Source organism: Hyla sarda, chromosome 13 (assembly GCF_029499605.1).
Source record: "Hyla sarda isolate aHylSar1 chromosome 13, aHylSar1.hap1, whole genome shotgun sequence".
Classification (NCBI taxonomy): Eukaryota; Metazoa; Chordata; class Amphibia; order Anura; family Hylidae; genus Hyla; species Hyla sarda.
The window spans coordinates 3,389,099-3,408,983 of NC_079201.1; the positions used below are offsets into that span (position 1 = coordinate 3,389,099).

Below are 19,885 nucleotides of genomic sequence, written 5' to 3' on the forward strand. Positions count from 1 at the left end.
AAGTAAGATTTGCCCAAGTTTATTAAGAAATACAGACACCTCTTAAAGGGGTACTTCAGCATGAGTTAAAAAAAAAATAATAATAAAATGCTACAGAAGCAACATATAGCAATGCTTACTTGTCTGCCTGGTTCTGAAACCACCAAAAATTAGTATTGGGGGGTCTTAGTCCTGTAGCTCATGGTTGCATTTTCTAGTTGAGCAGTTGTTCAGTACTTCAGTTCCCAGAATGCTTTTCTTTCCTTCAGTTCTTCATCTGAGCCCTCCACTCTGCTCACTCCCCTCCCATAGCACTCTGTGCAGTTCCCCACCCAGAGCTTTTGCAGAACATCTCATTACACAGAAGACTATTGCACAATCCTTGAGGTTACAGCACCTGCCCCATTCATTTCCTGATCTTGTGAGTGGGCTAGAGCGCATGGACTAGATATAGCCATGTCTCCTGAGGCAACAGAGCATGATGCATTGTTTTGGAAGAAAGGGAGGAGCCAGGGACCTACTGAGACAATACAACACTGACAATGAGAGGACTACACAACTTCCTGTCAGGAGAGAGAGAGAGTAGCAGGAGAGCAGCTGAAAGAACACAACATTGACAATGAAAGGACTACAAAACTTCCTGTCAGGAGAGAGAGGAGCTAGGGAACAGCTGAAAGAACACAACATTGACAATGAGAGGACTACACAACTTCCTGTCAGGAGAGAGAGAGGAGCTAGGGAGCAGCTGAAATAACACAACATTGACAATGAGAGGACTACAAAACTTCCTGTCAGGAGAGAGAGGAGCTAGGGAACAGCTGAAAGAACACAACATTGACAATGAGAGGACTACACAACTTCCTGTCAGGGGAGAGGAGCTAGGGAACAGCTGAAAGAACACAACATTGACAATGAGAGGATTACACAACTTCCTGTCAGGAGAGAGGGAGAGGAGCTAGGGAGCAGCTGAAATAACACAACATTGACAATGAGAGGACTACACAACTTCCTGTCAGGAGAGAGAGGATCTAGGGAACAGCTGAAAGAACACAACATTGACAATGAGAGGATTACACAACTTCCTGTCAGGAGAGAGGGAGAGGAGCTAGGGAACAGCTGAAATAACACAACATTGACAATGAGAGGACTACACAACTTCCTGTCAGGGGAGAGGGAGGGGCAGTAAAACTGAAGACAACCCCACACTGACAATGAGTGGGCTGCACAACTTCCCGTCAGGTGAAATCACACTAAAAACATGCTAAGGCCAGTAAAATCAGTAATAACACTATATTAGTAAGTTATGTCTTTGGGTTGGAAACAAAGAGGCTGCACGACTGAGCCCCCTTCCATCAGCTGGTTGGTAGGGGTACCAAAAGTTGTAATCCACCAATCCTGGAAAATTCCCATAATGCCTCCAGGCTTTGGGGGGAAATAAACTCATATGACATAATTTGTGTTTGGGGGGGGGGGGGCAATGTGCTAAACTGAACCATCTCTTTGATACTGGTGCATAGTGAACATTGCCTGAGATTCTAGTGCTTTCAGCTATCTGGTAATAAGAGCCCACAATAAAAGTTTTTTTTATTATTCTGCCAAGGACTCCAAGAGATTTGAAGGTATCGACACAGATTTCAAAGAATTGGCCCAAGATGCTAAAAGGACTCCAAATGTCGTTGAAGCCACCAACAAGCCAGGACTGTACGACAAGCTGGAGGATATTCAGGAAAGGTAATGTCTGTATGTGTGCTGATCAAGAGGGTGAAGGAATTATATCGGCGCGGGACAGCAAGCGTAAAAACCAGGTCTGTTTATTCAGCAGAGATGCAACGCGTTTCGCTGCAGCGAAACGCGTTGCATCTCTGCTGAATAAACAGACCTGGTTTTTACGCTTGCTGTCCCGCTACCTCCATTCGTCCAGCGCCGATATCATTCCTGCACTCCCAGTCACCCTCTTGATCAGATTTTTCCAGGAAGACTGCGGACGATCTATTGATAACTTCCACGCGCTCTCCATTGTTGTATGTGAGTTCACACAACCTACTCTGGTAAGCGGCTATTGGCTCCCCTGCCCCCCACCTTGATCCTGAGATCCCACACATGGAGCACCTTCCACCTTCTCTCTTGCTGTAAGGGATCTTACATGGATCTAATTCTATGATCACAACCAGCGATCACTACAGGCCTGATGATGAGTCTAGTTCAGACTCAAAACGTGTTGCCTGTGCGGTTTCTCAATAAATTAGTCATGTGACCATATAGAGTTTCTATGTTTGTAGCATGCATTGATTCATTGCATATTGTTGTGCAGCAATTCTATATATTGCACATTGTTGTACAGTTGTGTCTTTGTATGTAGATTACTGTGGCCGTCCCCTTTAATTTGTGCCATCAGAGTGCCCCTCTAATACTTTTGGTGCCCCAATGTCTTCCCATGGTTAATGTCACAGAGTGCCCCCACTTTACCCTGTGGCACCGCACTTGCTTGCTGTTTTGGACCTGCGCTATAATTGTATAACATGATGATGTCACAGAAGCTGTACCCGCACCATCACCTGCAGGAAGACCACTGGCATTATCATTACAGCACAGACACTACCAATAACAGAGCGTTTAAAGATTTAGGGAAATGAGCCTCAGAGGGGGTGTAATCTAACTTTTTTTGGTGTTCATACGTTGTGTTTGATAATTCTATGTATTGATCCTTGGCAATATGTTTTTTAGGTTATCTTTATGTGAAAAAGCTTTGGCCGAATACCTGGACACCAAGAGACTGGCATTTCCCAGATTTTATTTCATATCCTCAGCAGATTTATTGGACATCCTGTCCAACGGAACCAATCCACAACTCGTAAGTCTCCATTTAGTCACTTTTAGAATTGATGTTCATGAAGAACAGAGCAGCGTATATACAGGACAGCAATAACAATAATGTGGAGCCATTAATGCCATAATGATTGATTGGCTCAGTAAAGCAATTGCTTCTGTCTAAAGCTAGCCTTAGGCCTTAGAGCTATGTCAGGAATCTCATGGACCATCAGTAGTTAAGCCGAAAAGTCCAGGTAACACCTGACACCTCATACCTTAACATATGATGGAATTTCCCTTTCATTAAAATGATACATTAACATGTTAATACATGTATAATAACTTTGTAAATTCATAATTTCTCTATCGGCTCCATTGGGGGACACAGACCGTGGTGTATGCTGCTGTCTCTAGGAGGTGTGACACTATGGCAACAAGAAAGTCGGCTCCTCCCAGCAGGATATATCCGCCTCCAGGCCCTGAGCTAATCAGTTTTAAGCTTAGTGTCTGAAGGAGGTGGACATGGTCTGGATTTCTCCAGACCAGGTCTTCTGTTTTATTATTTTCCTAGTTAGGGAATGTGTTAGTTTTTTTATTCCGTTTTCTTTCATGTTTTCAGGTGGGGACTCAGGAACTGCGGCTCACTGTTTCCCCATTGCGAGTAAGGGGGCACAGACATTTCGTATATGCGCTGTTCAACCCCTCTCGCCAACGGTCAGCGCATGGGGTTGTACCACATGGGTCCGGGTCCCCCTATTCCCTGCTCGCCTCGCTCACACATGGTAGCTTGGCGTGATGCAGGTAACAGAAAGCTGACTGAAGACTTCACAGAAGACTTCCTGAGGTAAGTTCTTCTGACTGAGGTGAGTATATATTCTTCTCCCTTTAGGTGCTGACTTGCATCATCTGGAGACCCTCATTTTGTGGCCCACCTTTCAGGGTTCAGGGGCTGGCCTGTGTTAGAGGCTCTATTTTTCTATTGGCTAGCCTGTTCTCCTCTCTGTCTGCATAGAGCGGTGTTTCCTCTCAGCAGGGACAGAGTGTTACAGTGTTGGGGTTAAAATCTTTACTGTCACAGGGGACACAAATCTGTTCCTCCCTCTAAACTGACAACTAGACTGCTAGTCTTCTATTTTGTCTGTGTGACATATTATTCCAAAAATGCCTGGCTCTGCCTGCTCCACTGCTCACCCAGACCCCCTAGCTTCCCCGGATGTTACAGTTCCGGTGGATTCGGCCTCCCCTCCAGCCTGGGTTTCTTCCTATCCCAGTGTATGGCTGACTTGACTCAAGTCTTCCTTTCGATGGCTGAGGCCTCCCGTGACATGGTGTCTACCTTGAAGAGGTCTGCCCTGCGCCGGCCCTCTAGTGGGTCCCGCGCCTCTTTTCCACAAGCCTCACGCTCTCACAAGTGTACTAGGGGTGCTTTTTTTAACTCTTACATTGAGTCTTCAGGTAGACGTGGGCGTCCCCCCGTGGATCTCGCTACCTCGTGTCATCTGGTCACAGACGTCGCTCCTCCAGAGGACGTTCCCGGAATCGCCGCTCTGCCTCGCCAGAGCCGCGTACCCAGTCAGGGTCGCCCCTCTCCAGGGCTGCCTCCACTCATTCACATTCTCCTGGTGAATTGGCGGATGACGCTTCTGAATTGGCATCTGATTCAGAGGCCCGCTCGGATACAGTTGAAACGGTGAACTCATTGGTTGCAGCCATAAGAGACACCTTTCACTTACAGGACCCAGGATCTTCGGACGTGACTCCTGAAGTATCCTTTCATCGTGCTCAACCAGCACCTCAAGGGTTCAGCTCTCACGCTAAATTTCACATCCTTCTGGAATCTGCATGGAAACATCCAGGCAAGAGGTTCCCGGGAATGAAGAGGGTTTAAGTGCGTTACCCTAAGGTGCCTCTAAGGTGTTTTCCCCTCTCTCGGTGGATTCACCAATTTCCCGCCTCTCTAGGCTACTACACTGCTGCTAGCAGATGCGGCTGCCTTCAAGGACACCACAGACAAGAAGGTGGAGTCCTTAGCGAAGTTTGCCTCTGAAGCAGCAGGCTTTTCTCTGTTTCCCACCTTTGCCTCTGCATGGGGGTCCAAGGCCCTTTCAGTGTGGTGCTCAAAACTCAGTCAGGGTATCCTGGCGGGATTCCCCCCCAGAGGATCTATTTTGCTTTGGTTCTCCAATGCTCTAAAGCTGGAGACTTTCTGTGCACAGCTTCCATGCAGTCTGTCCGTTGTGCTGCCTTTGCTGTGGGTCTCCTAGCGGCCCTCCGCCGCTCCATGTGGCTTAGGCCGTGGGATGCGGATGCCGCCTCCAAAAGGTCTCTTACCAAGTTTCCTTTTACTGGTACCTGTCTTTTTGACAAGCGCCTTGACGAGATTATCTCTTAGGCGACGGCGGGTAAGAGTTCCTTGTTGCCTCAAAATAAGGTTCGCTTTTCTTCCCAGGGGAAGTCCTCTTCCTTTCGGTCCTTTCGGACCTTTGGCCCCTATAAGGGGTCTGGGCAGGCGCCTTCGCAGGACAAGAGGTCTCCCTTGTTCGGGGCGCGGTTTTGCGGCCAAATCGGGTAACCGCATTCCCACTTCCGCATGGAGTGAAGCCACCACCCGCAGGTTTTTCTTGGTGAGAGGTCGTCTCTTACTTTTTCGAGACAGCTGGACCACACACATTCAGGAATTCCTGAGCCCCCCGATCTCCTTCTCTGGCGAAGCAGTTTCGGGAGGCCCTCCAGTCCCTGCCCAGGCAGTCATTGTCCCCGTTTCTCCAGGGGAATGTTACCCGGACTTGCCTTCCGACGGACAAACGTCTGACGCTCCTGTCAGGAGTCCGCTCTCTTAGGGCCCAGGCCCCAGTTTCCATCCGCAATTGCATGGAAGTCTTGGGTCGGATGGTAGCGGCCATGGAAGCCGTACCCTTTGCCCAGTTTCATTACCGTCCCCTTCAACTGGCGATTCTCTCTCGATGGGACAGATCTCCTCTGTCTCTCGATCGCAAGTTTACTCTCCCTCGTCGGATCCGTCAGTCCTCTCTGGTGGCTCTGCTCCCCCCTTCATCTTCAAGGGCGATCATTTCTTCCCCTCCACTGGCAGGTAGTTACAACGGATGCCAGACTGTCGGGCTGGGGCGGTGTGTTCAGGGACTGGACGGTTCAAGGCCTCTGGTCTCCCCGGGAAGCCCTTCTTCCGATAAACATCTTGGAACTGAGGGCGATTCTTCTTTGGGAGTCCCTGCTTTAGTCCCACCCTGTCCGCGTCCAGTCGGACAACGCCACGGCCGTAGCGTGCATAAATCGACAAGGCGGCACTTGCTGCTCGGCAGCCATGGGCGAGGTGACAAAGGTTTTTCATCTGGGCGGAAAACAAGGTTCCGGTCATTTGGTGATTCACATTCCGGGTGTGCACTTCTGGGAAGCGGATTTCCTTAGCCGGTCCTCAGCCAACCCCGGAGAGTGGTTCCTGCATCCAGAGGTCTTCGCGAAGATCTGCAACCTCTGGGGCATTCCAGACGTGGACCTCTTCGCATCGGCGCAATCGGAAGATCCTTCCATTTGTGTCAAAGTTCCGGGGCCCCCTGGCTCTAGCCATGGACGCCCTAGGGATTCCTTGGGCGGGGTTTGCTCTGCCCTATCTGCTCCCTCCCCTTCCGCTCCTTCCCATGGTTCTGAGAAAGCTCAAAGCGGAGATCGTTCCTGCCATACTGGTAGCTCCAGTTTTGCCCCATAGGTGGTGGTACGCCGACGTGGTCAGGTTCCTGGACGACACTCCACTGCGCCTTCCACTTCATTCGGACCTGCTGTCTCAGGGTCCTCTTTGCCATCCCATTTTACAGTCGCTGCATTTGACGGCGTGGCGGTTGAGACCAAGGTTTTGAGAACCCGTGGTTTCTCTTCCCAAGTCATTCGCACCATGTTCAGGGCTCGCAAGGCCTCCTCGGCGAAAATTTACCACCATACCTAGCGGTCTTATTTTCGTTGGTGTGAAGCTCAGGTCTTGTCTCCTGTTACCTTTTCTGTCCCCCGTCTTCTTGCAGTCGGGATTGGGACTGGGATTGTCTTTCAGTTCCCTTAAGGGTCAGGTTTCGGCCTTTTTTTATTCTTTTCCAGCATCCTCTAGCTTCTAATTCTCATGTCCGGACCTTCCTTCAAGGAGTGGTGCATGCTGCCCCTCCTTATCGGTCACCTTCTCCCCCTTGGTTCTGGATGTCCTCCAAAGTGAACCTTTTGAACCCCTTAGGGAAGGTGTCCCTGCGCCTCTTTTCTTGGAAAGTGGCGTTTCTTGTTGCCATCACCTGCATTCGGAGGGTGTCTGAATTGGCAGCTCTCTTCTGCCGTTCTCCGTTTCTGGTGATTCACCAGAACAAGGTTGTCTTCCGACCAGATCCTTCCTTTATGTCTAAGATTGTTTCGGCCTTTCATCTCAATGAGGACATTGTTCTTCCGTCCTTTTGTTCCGCTCCTTCTCATCCTAAGGAGCATTTACTCCACAAACTGGATGTCATTTGAGCTGTTAGGTATTACCTCTCTATCTCCTCTTCGTTTCGTCAGTGCCATTCCTTTTTCGTCCTTACGGAAGGTCGTCGTAAGGGACAACCTGCTTCCAAGGCCACCACTTCTCGGTGGATCCTGTCTGCCATTTCGGAAGCCTACCGCTGTAGGGGGAAGATTCCTCCCTTCAGGTTGTGGCTCATTCTACCTGTTTCTGTTGGGGCATCCTAGGCTCTCCAGAACAAAGCCTCGGCCTCGCAGATTTGCAAGGCGGCTACTGGGTTGTCTTTGCACACTTTCTCGAAGTTCTACCGGGTTCATAACTTCGCATCAGCTGATGCTAGTCTGGGCCGTAAACTGCTGCAGGCGGCAGTGGAACAGCCTTCTGCCTGACTGATTATCTGCCCACCCAAGGGACGGCTTAGGTACGTCCCATGGTCTGTGTCCCCCAAAGGAGCCGATAGAGAAAAGGAGATCTTTTAACATTTACCGTAAAATCTCTTTCTCGAAGGATCCATTGCGGGACACAGCTCCCGCCCTTTTGGGTTTCTCTTTTCTTCTGGTTCTCAGACAGTTCGTGTTTTTTCCTTGACCTGTCGGTCCTCTCCTATTGCTCTGGTACTTAAACTGATTAGCTCAGGGCCTGGAGGCGGGTATATCCTGCTGGGAGGAGCCGACTTTCTTGTTGCCATAGTGTCACACCTCCTAGAGACAGCAGCATACACCAACGGTCTGTGTCCCCCAATGGATCCTTCGAGAAAGAGATTTTACGGTAAGTGTTAAAAAATCTTATTACTAATCCTGTACTGATCCTGAGTTATGTTCTGTATTATACTTCAGAGCTGTACTCACTATTCTGCTGGTGAGGTCACTGTGTACATACATTACATTACATTACTTATCCTGTACTGATCCTGAGTTATATCCTGTATTATACACCAGAGCTGTACTCACTATTCTGCTGGTGAGGTCACTGTGTACATACATTACATTACTTATCCTGTACTGATCCTGAGTTATATCCTGTATTATACTTCAGAGCTGTCCTCACTATTCTGCTGGTGAGGTCACTGTGTATATACATTACATTACTTATCCTGTACTGATCCTGCGTTATATCCTGTATTATACTCCAGAGCTGTACTCACTATTCTGCTGGTGAGATCACTGTGTACATACATTACATTACTTATCCTCTACTGATCCTGAGTTATGTCCTGTATTATACCCCAGAGCTGTACTCACTATTCTGCTGGTGAGGTCACTGTGTACATACATTACTTATCCTGTACTGATCCTGAGTTATATCCTGTATTATACTCCAGAGCTGTACTCACTATTCTGCTGGTGAGATCACTGTGTACATACATTACATTACTTATCCTGTACTGATCCTGAGTTATATCCTGTATTATACCCCAGAGCTGTACTCACTATTCTGCTGGTGAGGTCACTGTGTACATACATTACTTATCCTGTACTGATCCTGAGTTATATCCTGTATTATACTCCAGAGCTGTACTCACTATTCTGCTGGTGAGGTCACTGTGTACATACATTACATTAGTTATCCTGTACTGATCCTGAGTTATATCCTGTATTATGCTCCAGAGCTGTACTCACTATTCTGCTGGTGAGGTCACTGTGTACATACATTACATTACTTATCCTGTACTGATCCTGAGTTATATCCTGTATTATACTTCAGAGCTGCATTCACAGTTATATGGGCTTCAGAGCTGAAATCTCCCTTAGTCTGAACAGAGCTTGGTGTAACTCAGGATAAATAACGTAATGTGTGTACACAGTGACCCCACTAGTAAATCACTGTCCAAAAAACAAAGGTAAAGCCAGCTGACCCTCCTTGTAAATCGTATATGCTCCTATAATTAAACACATCTTGAGAACAGATTCTGTTTCTGGCATTAGCGCTGTTACCGACACGGGTAAACATAGTTGTACACAATATTGGCTAAAAATATCCAGTGTTAAAATTCTTAAACTTTATTTGAAAACATTAAGATCCATCAGCATGAAAAAGTATAAAACAGAAACATGCCATAATGGGGACGCGTTTCAGGCGTAATGTTCTTATTAAAATTGCAGCTCTGAAATATGATACTGGGTGCAGCTGGGGATAAGTAATGTCTTATATTTACCCAGTGAACTGTTCATGTGGGTTAATCCTATAGATGTGATAGATGAAAGAGAGAACCAGATACGATCTGTACAGCAAGAATTTGCCAATAAACTTTGGACTGAAATTGTGATCGTTCTTCTACCGCACTCTGCCCGTTGATGTCTTTGGTTGTTATGTTGGGAATCATAGGCTTTCTTTATGGTATATGTACTATAGAAAGACAGGCCTTTTGCTGCATCAGTCGCTTACAATTTGACAGTTATAAAGAACACGATATACAAATCATGTACAAACGTATGTGTGTTTTAAATGACATCCCCGCTTCACTGCAGGTCATGCGCCATCTTTCCAAACTGTTCGACAACATGGCAAAGATGAAATTCGAAGATGGAGAATCCAAGACTGGCCTCGGCATGTACAGCAAAGAGGACGAATACGTCACATTCAACGAGTCTTGTGACTGCAGCGGCCAGGTAAGACGTATAGATAGGATAGAGGTCAGACAGACTCATGGATTCCATGTAACACACAACCCAGTCGAAAACTAAAATGTCCCAACTTCCGTTTAAAATCATAAGTAAAGAAAGTTTGCATGCAGCAAACAAACAACAATACAAGCAAAGTTTAGTGTATTCTTCTTTGTAAGTCACACATTTACCAAATACAGTGGTCCCTCAAGTTACAATATTAATTGGTTCCAGGACGACCATTGTATGTTGAGACCATTGTATGTTGAGACCAGAACTCTAAGGAAACCTGATAATTGGTTCTAAAGGCACCAAAATGTAATCCGAAAATAGGAAATAGTGAGAATTAATACAAAATAAGTAGATAACTAATATAGATAAAGCAAATCCTTACATATAAAAGTAATAAAGATCTCCTCGGAGCTGTAAATCACTATCTACTCCCGGCTGTCCAGGCATGCTGGGAGTTGTAGTTTTGCAACAGCTGGGGCCACCCCGCTTGGGAAACACTGGTCTATGTAGAGGACAGGAGCTTCTTCAGAGTTCTGTACAGTACACAATGTCTTAAAAAAGTAACATGGAGTTGCCCTCACCTGGTGTCCAAAGAAGCAGCTAACCCTGGAACAGGTACTGTAGGGGGCGCTACCAGACACCAGTCAGTGCATACACTTCAGCAATACAGGTAAAGAGTACAGAACATGTAATACCTCCCTGTACTGTAGGGGCGCTACCAGACACCAGTCAGTGCACACACTTCAGTAATACAGGTAAAGAGTACAGAACATGTAATACCACCCTATACTGTAGGGGGCGCTACTAGACACCAGTCAGTGCACACACTTCAGTAATACAGGTAAAGAGTACAGAACATGTAATACCTCCCTGTACTGTAGGGGCGCTACCAGACACCAGTCAGTACATACACTTCAGTAATACAGGTAAAGAGTACAGAACATGTAATACCTCCCTGTACTGTAGGGGGAGCTACCAGACATAAGTCACTGCATACACTTCAGTAATACAGGTAAAGAGTACAGAACATGTAATACCTCCCTGTACTGTAGGGGGCTCTACCAGACACCAGTCAGTGCATACACTTCAGTAATACAGGTAAAGAGTACAGAACATGTAATACCACCCTATACTGTAGGGGCGCTACCAAACACCAGTCAGTGCACACACTTCAGTAATACAGGTAAAGAGTACAGAACATGTAATACCTCCCTGTACTGTAGGGGGCGCTACCAGACACCAGTCAGTGCATACACTTCAGTAATACAGGTAAAGAGTACTGAACATGTAATACCTCCCTGTACTGTAGGGGACGCTACCAGACACCAGTCAATGTATACATTTCAGTAATACAGGTAAATAGTACAGAACATGTAATACCTCCCTGTACTATAGGGGGCGCTACCAGACACCAGTCAGTGCATACACTTCAGTAATACAGGGATTTTACCCGTGAATGCCCATTTTGATTGGTCCGTTCTTCCAGCCATTGACATGTTTCACAGATCTGTACTGTCTGTACATTGTATGTTGAGTCTGGTTTCAACTTCCAATGGTCCAGAAAAGACCATTGTATGTTGAAACTATTGTATGTTGAGGCCATTGTAAGTTGAGGGATCACTGTAATTACTTTATTTCCTGTCCTGACTGCCAAGAGAAGTGGTGTGTAGCAGAAAATGCTGACACTTCATAAGACATGCTGCCCTCAGCAATCTGCTTCCTGAGGCGAGATACTCAGCTCACCTCATGGGAGGTATGGCACTCTACTCCCCCAAACATGGTGACCTAATAATTCTTTCTGAATGCTATGTTATCCTAAACTAAGATGGCCTGTACAGATGACAGCTCTATATAATGTTGCTCTATAAAAACATTAGTACTTGGGAATGAGATACATAAATAATCCATGGTATTTGGTGGAATTTGAGGTAAAATCAGATGAAGAATTGATACATTGTATTTGACTTGTGTCTTCAGGTGGAAACCTGGCTGAATCGGGTTCTGGACTCCATGAGGGCCACCGTAAGGCATGAAATGACTGAAGCCGTCACTGCATATGAGGAGAAGCCCAGGGAGCAATGGCTGTTTGACTACCCTGCCCAGGTAAATATCATGACTGAACAGGGAAGACAACATTGCATAAAAACAGAATACATCAATTGATTATTCAATTATGGTTTTATTGTCATAAAAGGCAGAGAGGAAAATTAAATGTTATAGGATGAAGCAGCACAATGTATAATATCTAGGGCCTTCAGCTATGTAGACACTGTGTCTTATAATCTTTAGGGCAAAGTCTCACTGAAAATAGAGACTGAAAAATGAGCCATTGAATCCATGTGACATGTGGAATCTGTGCAGAATTTCATGCAGATTCTCACAAAGTTTATGGTTTCCATTTATTTCAATAGGAGAAATGCAGTCAGAAACATGTCAGGTCCTTTTAGAGTCTGCACGGTTTCCCATTGAAGTCAGTGGCAGCAATTCTTATGGAAAAGATGCAGATTCGTTTGTGGAATAGGCAAGCTTTCAGCCCCCAATTCAGTGCCTCTTGTGACTTGAGCCTTAGGCTTTGTCTACATTAAAGGGGTTATTCAGGAAAAAACTTTTTTATATATATCAACTGGCTCCAGAAAGTTAAACAGATTTGTAAATGACTTCTATAAAAAAAAAAAAATCTTAATCCTTTCAGTACTTATGAGCTGCTGAAGTTGAGTTGTTCTTTTTTGTCTAAGTGCTCTCTGATGACACCTGTCTCGGGAACCGCCCAGTTAAGAAGCAAATCCCCATAGCAAACCTCTTCTACTCTGTGCAGTTCCCGAGACAAGCAGAGATGTCAGCAGAGAGCACTGTTGCCAGACAGAAAAGAACAACTCAACTTCAGCAGCTGATAATTATTGGAAGGATTAAGATTTTTTAATAGAATTAATTTACAAATCTGTTTAACTTTCTGTAGCCAGTTGATCTAAAAAAAAAAAAAAAAGTTTTTCCTGGAATACCCCTTAAGAGTTTTTTTTTTATAATGCAGATTCTGGAGCGTAATTCTTGTGAAATATGTATCCCATGGTTTTTAATTTTATTTTATTTAGTTCATTTGACTGTCATTTTTTTCTGCTGCTTATTTGAAATGGCAGATTCCACTTTAGATTTTTTTACAATGGAAAAACACCATTATGTGAGAATGTACCTGTAGATAAAAAAGAAAAAAGAGACGGAGGGCGCCTCGTGTATTACCACTTAGATCCTGTAGGGAATAAGGTAGGGGGAAGGGCTTTGCTGGCCCTTAAGTAATGGCCGCTCACCTGGAGCGAATATGAAATTCGCATATAACCCAACAAAGTGCGTAACTTATGAAAACAGGAACAGCTGCTGTGCCCAGGGTTCCAGGAGAAGGGATGATCCAATCCTGAAGCGAGTAGGTAGGAATAGAGGAAAATAGCCCTTTGGATGGCGCTGCTGTGTCCAATAAGAAGTGACGTCCAAACCAGGAATATTTCAAAGCACTGGAGTGGTTTATTAAAATAAAAAACAAAAACAATAAAGAATGACGCATTTCGGAGGAGACACCCCTTTCCTCAGATCAGTGTAGGGGTACTTAGATACAGCCAAAGTATATATATACTTACAAAAAATGGCGCCAGTACAAAATGGGGCGGAGCTAGAGTGTTTACATTATACATCAAACAGTGAACAATTTCTCAAATTACATAGAAATGTACAGCATCATGAGTCAAAATACCAGTATGTTAACATGCAGATTCAAAGTAAAATTTATTCAGAGTACATAGTGTAAATGGGCAGAAATCAGCACTGCTACGGAGCCCGCAACATCCGGCTTCCAGATGTCAGCATCCTGCGGACGATGTTTGGCAGTGCTGGAGCCAGAGGCTGCGCCGCGCCGCTGTGCGTGTGCATCCACGTGATCAAAGTGGACCTATCATAAAGAAGGGGTGGGTGCGGCTGTCATCGCTCTTTCTGTGGGCATCTCTAATCCATCGGAGCTGTCAAGATGGACTGTGATTTATGGTGGGCATAATATAGAAGCGCATCGAGAGTTCGCATAACTGTACAATCCAGATGTGAGAGTAATTGTCCTGATAGAGAAATCTCTCAGGTATTCATCTGCGGCTAACAATCAGTAAGACTGGAGTTCAATGAATGACCACACATGGGTGTGAATCAACAATACTCTAGCTTTATTCTGGAAGCAAGTTGTTTTATATGAGTTAAGAACAAAGGGGGCAACTTTTAGCCCAAATATTCCCTTTTGCCCAGACACAAATGCAGCCAATCAAACAATTAAGCACTTAAAATTATCAAGCCACAAATTTTCCGGAGTAGTAGACATCTGCATCCTGAAACATAGATTTTACAGAACTTTGTCTGTGTTTGTTCCTTAAAGGGGTACTCCAGTGAAGAACATTTTTTTTTATCAACTGGTGCCAGAAAGTTAAAGAGATTTGTAAATTACTTCTATTAAAAAATCTTTATCCTTCCAGTATTTATTAGCTACTATATACTACAGAGAAAGTTCTTTTCTTTTTGGATTTCTTTTTTTTTTCTGTCCATGGTGCTCTCTGCTGTCACCTCTGTCTGTATCAGGAACTGTCCAGAACAGGAGCAAATACCCATAGCAAACCTATGCTGCTCTGGACAGTTCCTGATAGAGGCAGAGGTGTCAGCAGAGAGCACTGTGGACAGAAAACAAAAAAAGAAATACAAAAACAAAAGAACTTTCTCTGTAATATACAGCCACTAATAAGTACTGGAAGGATAAAGATTTTTTTTAATAGAAGTAATCTACAAAACTGTTACATTTTCTGGCACCAGTTGATTAAAAACATTTTTTCCACCGTAGTACCCCTTTAATTCTCTTACAAGTAAATATAGCGAATTCAGCAAGTCATCAGATAATAGTATTTAAGTATTTTGTAGAGTTCATTTATTTTAACCATTTGATTTCCTTATCATGCCCTTCCAGGTGGCTCTTACCTGCACACAGATTTGGTGGACCACTGAGGTTGGCATCTCTTTTGCTCGGCTGGAAGAAGGCTATGAGAATGCCATGAAGGAGTATTACAAGAAACAAGTCAACCAGCTAAACACCCTCATCACTATGCTGATCGGTCAGCTGTCCAAGGGGGACAGGCAGAAAATCATGACGATATGTACCATTGATGTTCACGCTCGTGACGTGGTTGCTAAAATGATTGCACAGAAGGTAAGTGGCTTTTTTTTAATTCATGTACTTTTTATGGTGTAAAAAATTTTTTCCGTACGACTTGACTAATAATATTGCCTATGTTTACTTCTACAGCCTTTACAATGTGCAGTATGAATTCTTTATTGTCTCTATATACAATTCTCCCCTGCAGACATCCTCTTGTCTGCTCTCCTCTCTCTCTCCAGCCTGTATGGGCTGTCCTTCGGGTGTCTTTCCTCCCATCTACTATTTAAGCTGACTTGTAACCTCTCTGCTGCTGTTCTTTAAAGGGGTACTCCGCCCCTGGCATCTTATCCCCTATCCAAAGGATAGGGGATAAGATGTTAGATTGCCGCAGTCCCGCTGCTGGGGACCCCGGGGATCGCCACTGTAGCACCCCGCCATCATTACTGCACAGAGCGAGTTCGTTCTGTGCGTAATGACGGGCGATACAGGGGCCGGAGCAGCGTGACGTCATGGCTCCGCCCCTCATGACATCACGGCCCGTCCCCTTAATGCAAGTCTATGGCAGGGGGCGTGACGACCGCCACGCCCACTCCCATAGACTTGTATTGACAGGGGCGGGCCGTGATGTCACGAGGGGCGGAGCCGTGACGTAATGATGCTCCGGCCCCTGTATTGCCCGTCATTACGTGCAGAGCGATCTCGCTCTGCGTAGTAATGATACTGGGGTGCCGCAGCAGCAATCCCGGGGTCCCCACCTGCGGGACCCCGGCGATCTGACATCTTATCCCCTATCCTTTGGATAGGGGATAAGATGTCTAGGGGCGGAGTCTCCAGCCGGACAAATTAGCTGCCGCGAGGACCGAACAGGCATTGCCGTCCCCATAAACGGCAATGTATGCAGAGCGGAGATCTGCCAGAACATTGAATGAGTTGAATACTGTGGCGGAATTTTACAAGGGGATTTTCTGGATGGAAAATCCACCTCAAAAAACTCTGCAGTGTGCATTGTGCAGCGGAATCCAATTGTCAGCAATGGGACTCTGCTGCACAGGAATTCAAACCCAAACTACTCAGAAATTCCATAGTGTGAACCAAGCCTTTGGACCAGCTTTATTATGTTAACCATGGCTGAGAGAAAGCTTTGACGCTGCGCATGGATGAGGTATACGGCACATCTGATGGATTTATCTTATCTTACTCTAAGTTGCAGCTTAGTGCAAGATTTTTTTTTATAAAGACTATATAAAAAGTGCCTTCATTTTCCATTCAGGAAACTAATCAACAATAAAAGAAATCTGGGCAAAGGAGTACATGGGTTTTAAAGTGTACCGATCATTATAAAAAAAAAAAAAGAGACGTATGAAAAGTTTATAGTGGTCGGGGTCTGAGTGTTCAGATCCTGACTGATCAATAATATGAAATAAGTGTGTGCTTGACCAGAAGCTTGTGGCAGCGAGGTTCTCTACATTTTCATTCTACTAAATGCTTAGACTCTGACCAAAGAAACTTAAGACTTAAACCCTAGGACTTGTCAAATGTTTTTATAATTACACCTTAAAGCGGTACTCCAGTGGAAAACTTTTTTTTTTTTTTAAACAACTGGTGCCAGAAAGTTAAACAGATTTGTAAATTACTTCTTTTAAAAAATCTTAATCCTTCCAATACTTTTTAGCTGCTGAATACTACAGAGGAAATTCTTTTCTTCTTGGAGCACAGAGCTCTCTGCTGACATGATGAGCACAGTGCTCTCTGCTGACATCTCTGTCAGTTTTATGAACTGTCCAGACCAGCATATGTTTGCTATGGGCATTTTCTCCTACTCTGGACAGTTCATGAAATAAACAGAGATGTCAGCAGAGAGCACTGTGCTCGTGATGTCAGCAGAGAGCTCTGTGTTCCAAGAAGAAAATAATTTCCTCTGTGGTATTCAGCAGCTAATAAGTACTGGAAGGATTAAGATTTTTTAATAGAAGTCATTTACAAATCTGTTTAACTTTCTGGCACCAGTTGATTTAAAAAAATAAATAAATAAGTTTTCCTCCGGAGTACCCCTTTAATGTTCTCTTATGCTAAAATCGTCTTCCAATTTATCCATAGTTATTGGGGTGATGACTGTAGCATAACATGGTGCCATGCTCCACATGGTCATACCGAACCCTTTTACAGCAGGGATGTCCATACAGTGTGTATAGACAGGAGTAGCACTGAGAGGAAATTCCCTCTAAGACCCAACATTTTGTATTCTTGCAGCTTTGCCCGGCCTATGGTTGTATATACATTGTCACATTATTTAGCATTGGAATCGTCTTTACTTATACAGGCAGCGCTGTTTTCTGCAGCAAGGGGTTAAGGTGTTTGGCCATCCAAAGATGTTGTGTCAGGAATATTGTGGCAGCTTTAGCTCTTAGGTTGTCATCTTTACAGATGGAGCTTAACCTGCGTGTCATGTCCTCATTTCACAGGTTGACAATGCCCAGGCTTTCGTGTGGCTGTCTCAGCTCAGGCACCGCTGGGACGATGACAAGAAGCATTGCTTTGCCAACATCTGTGATGCCCAGTTCATCTACTCTTATGAATATCTTGGCAACACTCCCCGGCTGGTTATCACTCCTCTTACAGATAGGTATGTAACAGTCTACCAGACCTGCAGAGCACAGCTTTCCTCCTAGCACCATATTTTGTCTAGCCCTTATCTAACAGCATGGATTTTTTTTTTTACACAATTAATGTAAAGGACACAACTTTTCCATACGTGTATCTGAGAATAAAAGTTTTAGTTGGGGTTTGGAAGTGAAATAGCATCTAAAGTTCATTTTCATCTTAATATTAAAGGGGTATTCCGGGCAAAAAATGTTATCCCCTATCCAAAGGATGGGGGATAAGATGTCTGATCACAAGGGGCCCGCTGCTGAGACCCCCGCAATCTCCCTGCAGTTTCACCAGTTTCGGAAACCTCTGGGTTTCCGGGACTGGGGACGTGATGTCACGCCCCCTCCATTCATGTCTATGGGAGGGGGCGTGACGGCCGTCATGCCCCCTCCCATAGACATGAATGGAAGGGGCGTGGCATGACGTCAATTCCCCAGTCCCAGAAACCAGTAGGTTTCCGAAACTAGAGACGCAGTCCCCACTTGTATTGCGGTGCTGCAGGGAGATCGCAGGGGGTCTTGCAGCGGGCCCCCTACGATCAGACATGTTATCCCCTGTCTTTTGGATAGGGGATAAAATGTTTTTGCCCAGAATACCCCTTTAATAAACCTTATAAGTGAATATAAATCCTTTGAAAGTTGAGCATACACATATCCTCTGGAGACCCACACAGCAGTAATTCGGTTACCTTGTACTTTCTAGATGTTACATTACTTTAACCCAGTCCCTTCATCTCACCATGAGCGGAGCGCCTGCTGGACCAGCTGGTACTGGTAAGACGGAAACCACTAAAGACTTGGGCCGAGCTCTTGGCATCATGGTATACGTCTTCAACTGCTCTGAACAGATGGACTACAAGGTAAGTATCCTGGCCACGTCCTACATAAAAACATCAGCAGAGATCTCGCTAAATTCAGGATTGATTTGTTATTTTCTCTGTCAGTCCTGTGGAAACATCTACAAGGGTCTCTCACAGACCGGAGCCTGGGGTTGTTTTGATGAGTTTAACCGAATCTCAGTAGAGGTGTTGTCTGTGGTCGCTGTGCAGGTAAGCAGAGATTTAATAATTCTTTATTAATAATAATAATTCTTTATTTATATAGCACACACAGATTTCACAGCGCTATACATTGAAATTGGTCAACCCCAATATTTATTGTGCACACATTATGGAAGAAAGTATATCCCATCTAAGTTTCTCACGATCGTGGAGATTCCACCAATGGTAAAGTAATGGCATATTCTAGTAATACGCTGTCACTTTATGATAGGGGAGTCAACCGCCAAGGTTATTGCTTCAAATTTTGTTACAAGATTAGTGCATTTCATAAGAGTTTTGTGTTACTAGTGTTTTGGGGAGCACAGGGTAGGATGACCTCCTATAAGGTAAGCACACTTCTCTCCTAAAATATTATGTACTGCTGGGAACCCTGTGACCTCCCACTTGTCTCCCCTTTTATTCACGTATCCTGATGCTAGGACCTGTCACATTCAGCCCTGTCCTTGCTAACCTGATTGAAGAGATCACTTGACCAATTTTACATCTTTCTGCTTTCCTGAAATACTGGACTGGTCATTTAGCACACTACTCCTCAAATACTCTGTACTGCTGGGATTCATGGTCCTTTGTCAGTGTAATTGTGTGTGACCTCCCAAATGTCCTAGTGACCCCCCCCTCCTAATATAAATTACATATCATCTTGGTCACCGCTGTCTTCGCCAGTCCTTTATTAGATCCTCACATTATTCTTCTCAAATACTCTGTGCTGCTGTGACCTCCCACATGTCTGCCTTCCACTTCTCACTTTCTTACACATCATCACGAGAGTAGACCGGGCGGTCCCTGTCTCTCCACAAGGTCAGAAACTGAAATATTTGGGCTGCTCTTACCCCTATTATACTGTGTAGAGCTGGGCGGTATGACCAAAAATGTGTATTAAGGTATTTTTGTAAGTTATGGCGGTTCCACGGTATTTAACTGTATTTTCCACCCCTCTAATCATGTGACCCTCCTGGACAGGAGGTCAAATCTAAATAAAATTCAATGCTGAAAATATAATCAGATGTACAAATGCAAGCACAACCCGGCTTGTATATTTTTATCGATTTTGATGATCAATATCCAGTGCAATTAATTGTTACTAGGACAGAAGGGAAATGTTCATGTAGGTTGGA

At 44.9% G+C, this 19,885-nt stretch overlaps 1 protein-coding gene across 1 annotated transcript in view; it reads left to right on the forward strand.

Moving 5' to 3' along the window:
* The window catches only part of DNAH9 (dynein axonemal heavy chain 9), a 264,791-nt gene that overhangs the window by 87,223 nt on the left and 157,683 nt on the right, over positions 1-19,885 (forward strand). The window contains exons 21-28 of the mRNA XM_056549442.1: positions 1,580-1,710; positions 2,704-2,830; positions 9,745-9,885; positions 11,869-11,994; positions 14,873-15,112; positions 17,524-17,684; positions 18,413-18,569; positions 18,654-18,758. Coding sequence (XP_056405417.1) covers positions 1,580-1,710; positions 2,704-2,830; positions 9,745-9,885; positions 11,869-11,994; positions 14,873-15,112; positions 17,524-17,684; positions 18,413-18,569; positions 18,654-18,758 — 1,188 coding nt within the window. The remainder of the gene's footprint in view (positions 1-1,579; positions 1,711-2,703; positions 2,831-9,744; positions 9,886-11,868; positions 11,995-14,872; positions 15,113-17,523; positions 17,685-18,412; positions 18,570-18,653; positions 18,759-19,885) is intronic.